The following is a 3,489-nucleotide window of genomic DNA, read 5'->3' as shown; positions in this document are numbered from 1 at the left end:
GAATCATATCTTAAAGAAAAGGCTCTAATATATTATATTTAATTATTAGAGATAAACAATATATTGACAGATAAAATATTTTAATATTAAAGTGTTTTTTCCCCTTCCTTCTTCTTTTTCTTGATGTTGAGGGTTTTGTTGCATTTTTATGTTTTTTTTAATGCTGCTACATTTTAATTAATGTTGCAGTTTTGTCATTGATGTCCATATTTCATTACCATATGCTGCTGTTGAGTAAATTATACAATGTATGGTACTGTGAACATATTTTATTTGCTAAATGGAAGAATTCTTTAAAATACTTATACTGAGAGAAACAGAGCAAAATTTGACTTAGCAGCACATAGTGTTTAAGGTACTTAGCAGGTAAATTGTTGTCAGCATCTTGAAAGAACTTGGCACAGTTCTTCTGTGGATTAAAGCCCGTTCAGTTGCGCCTGTCTCCTCATGTAATCCCAGACTGACGCAATGATGCTGAGATCAGGGCTCCTCGTGACCAAGTTGTGGCAAATGTTCTCACTTCATTTCCTGTTGCAGAAAGACTAGAATCAAATTTTCACAAAGAGCTGTCCCTAATGAATAATAAATGTTTCCCTAAAGTAGGGTTTGATGAATAACGAATGAATGTTTCCTGTAAAAATGAACAGTGCAAAATATCAAACAGACTTGTTTACTGCATTAAACATGCAACATGTGTTTTAAGGTATGCAGCTCCACATCTTATTACTTCTTAGTTGGTTCTCACATAAAGACAATTGCATTTATTATCGCCTGCTTTTTCACAAGTGTGGGTGAAAAAGAATCAACACTCTCAAAATGAGGAGGTTGAAGTCGGCGTCTCTTTATTCAGCCGTGCACAGAATAGGAGAGGAGCTCCCTGAGTAAAAGGACTGTCAGGATTTATATTCTTCTTATCACACTACCTATGGAACGACAAGTTCTCTCTGTTCTAGACAATTTATCTTTGTCTGGTCAAAGGAGGATTGCTTTGCATTTCTCTTTCACCTTGCATAGAATCAGTAATTTCCCTCTTATCCATCACAGGAGTGTAGCTGTCTGTAGTAGGATTGTGTCTCTCTAACAACTCCTTCACATTCTCACAAACTATTAGCCTCCTGGAGAAACAGAAAAACAATCCTCAGTATTTTTCCGTCAACAAGTACTACTTGTAAGCCTTATGCAACATTAGGCTTCTATGAATCCTTTTTTATTTGGGTTGTAATCACTCTTTTTTGTAAGGTAACAGAGGAACAGACAATGTGTCAGAGGCTTCCCAGTTCCACACTGACAGTAGTTTTCCCGAAACAAACTCCTCCACCTTTCCGTGCAGGATTGAGCAACACATCCTTTACACAACACAAACCAAATAAGTTGGTCATTTGTGGGGATGTCCAATCAGTTCAGTTCAGCTCCGGCTTTAGCCAGTGGGGACAATATAAAAACGTATCACATGTGTATAATCTGTTTCTACTTTTCCGATTCCCTCTATAACACTGGCAAACAATGAGGAGATTAAAAACCATCTGTGCATTACTCAGTACTTTACATATATACATATATACATAATACTAATGATATAATACCCAGATTTGTGCTCCCGTGTTTATCTCAGAGGTGTTTTGAGCTCAGAACAAAATCTAAATGTCAGAAGTGATACAAAAGTCTGTATGTCACCCTCTGGTGGTTGTGTTCAAATCATTAAACTGACCTTATCACACATTTACTAAATCACATCAAAATCTGATTAATTTAAATGAGATTCTGTCTTTAAATAGCCTATTTCAGAACACTCAACCAACCAAGGTCATTGTTCTGTGAGAGGATTGCCTTCACACACACTGACAGATGGACAATGGCAATTAAAAAGGCCGTCACTTACATCATCTCATCATAGTGTAGAATTCATGCTTATAAATCATGTGTAAATAATCTTATCAACAAAGGAATAACCAGTTAATCATGACATCAACAGAAGTTTAGCTGTGGTGTTTTGGTAGCTGGTTAGGCTGGAGCTTATTTTAACTACATTATGCAAAGCTACACTTGGGTAGATGTATGTTTCTATTTAAAGTCTGAAGCAGTAAAATAAGACGCAGCTGTCAGATAAATACATTGAATAAAAAGTACAACATAGCTCTCTAAAATGTGGTAAAACATATTACATGAAAAAGTAGCCTAAAATGAAATAATTGTGCAAAAGGAAAGCTACGTTTTATTTAAATACAGTACTCGGGTAAATATTAATACCCTATTGTACATTCAAAAATAGGCAATTTCTCAAGAAAAAATACAAAACAAATAATTTAAATAAATCTCAGAATCTTACTTAACTTAACTTAAAGTTAATGTAAAGTGAACATAACTAATTTCCAAGTAATTACATTTTATAACAATTCTATTTCAGATTAAGATGTATTTTTCTTTATCTTGCCTCTTTAAAAAGATAGTAGTTTATTACTCCAGCAAAAAAAAAAAAAATGCAATTTCTAAAATTTCAACAAAAATCACTTTAAGGTTGTTGTTTGCGATTACTTATGAACTTTATTTTGAAAAGGCTAGTATATGTGACGTCATTAAATCGCGACAACGCACCCGTTGATGAAATCGTTTGCAACTTCTCCGACTTAAAAGCTGTTTATTACCCGTTAAAGCTACAACTATCATGTCGGTTTTACAGAAGTTCTTCATTCTTACTCTTTCACGGAGGAGGACGGACGCGGTCAGCCGGTTGTCTCGGTGTTATTTCAGTTCAAATCCCTCCAGACTCTGTTCTGTGTTTCGCTGTCCGAACACCAGAACCAGAACCAGGACTGGGCTGCCCTCCTCTCAGGACCAAAGTTTTCAGAAACTGTTACCTGCTGGCAGGTATGAAGCTGTTTCTTACGGTTACAGAAACTTCTCAACTTCATCGAGTATCAGGAGTGAAGCTATCGGGCAGGTCCAGTCAAAACACTATCAGCTGATCTACACGTGCAAGGTAGCAGAAGCTAAAAACAGCTCAACATCTCCAAACATTTTTGTTGTCCTTTTTTTTTCTGTGAGCTCACCTGTTTCCCCGTAAAGGTCACACATCTGTATCTTGTTTACAGGTTTGCTCCACCAGGTCCATGCAGCAGATCTCCAAGGTGGCTTACCACAAAGGTGTGGTGATCGTGACATGTCCGGGGTGTAAGAACCACCACATCATCGCTGATAACCTCGGCTGGTTCTCTGACCTGGAGGGGAAGAGGTTGGTGGTGCTGTGGGCTGAAACCACAATCAATTTGTCATTGATTTATAACAGCATCCAAGCCATAAACAGTAACACTAGTAGGGTTGCAAGGCTGTTGCTCCTTAACATCACATTGAACTGTGTTTTGGTGTCACGTGATGTGAGGCTGATGAATGTTGCAACACAGGCCATTGATTTTGTTGCCTAAAAGCTCATGTAACTATTTCTCTGTCTGTTTTTTAAAACACACATTTGATAGGCATCTCATAAAGTGCTGT

General features: G+C 36.9%; 1 protein-coding gene across 1 annotated transcript; it reads left to right on the top strand.

Moving 5' to 3' along the window:
* The first annotated feature begins 2,578 nt into the window (after window positions 1–2,578).
* Window positions 2,579–3,459, top strand: dnlz (DNL-type zinc finger). The gene is made up of 2 exons (XM_008306149.1): window positions 2,579–2,977; window positions 3,090–3,459. Exons 1-2 carry the CDS (start codon window positions 2,663–2,665, stop codon window positions 3,417–3,419), a joined length of 645 nt encoding a protein of 214 aa, XP_008304371.1. The 5' UTR covers window positions 2,579–2,662; the 3' UTR covers window positions 3,420–3,459.
* The last annotated feature ends 30 nt before the right edge of the window (window positions 3,460–3,489 follow it).

This window comes from Stegastes partitus, unplaced genomic scaffold (genome assembly GCF_000690725.1).
Source record: "Stegastes partitus isolate 25-593 unplaced genomic scaffold, Stegastes_partitus-1.0.2 Scaffold3067, whole genome shotgun sequence".
NCBI lineage: Eukaryota > Metazoa > Chordata > Actinopteri > Pomacentridae > Stegastes > Stegastes partitus.
Note: the sequence above shows the minus strand (reverse complement) of the source record. Positions and strands in the feature narration are given on the sequence as shown.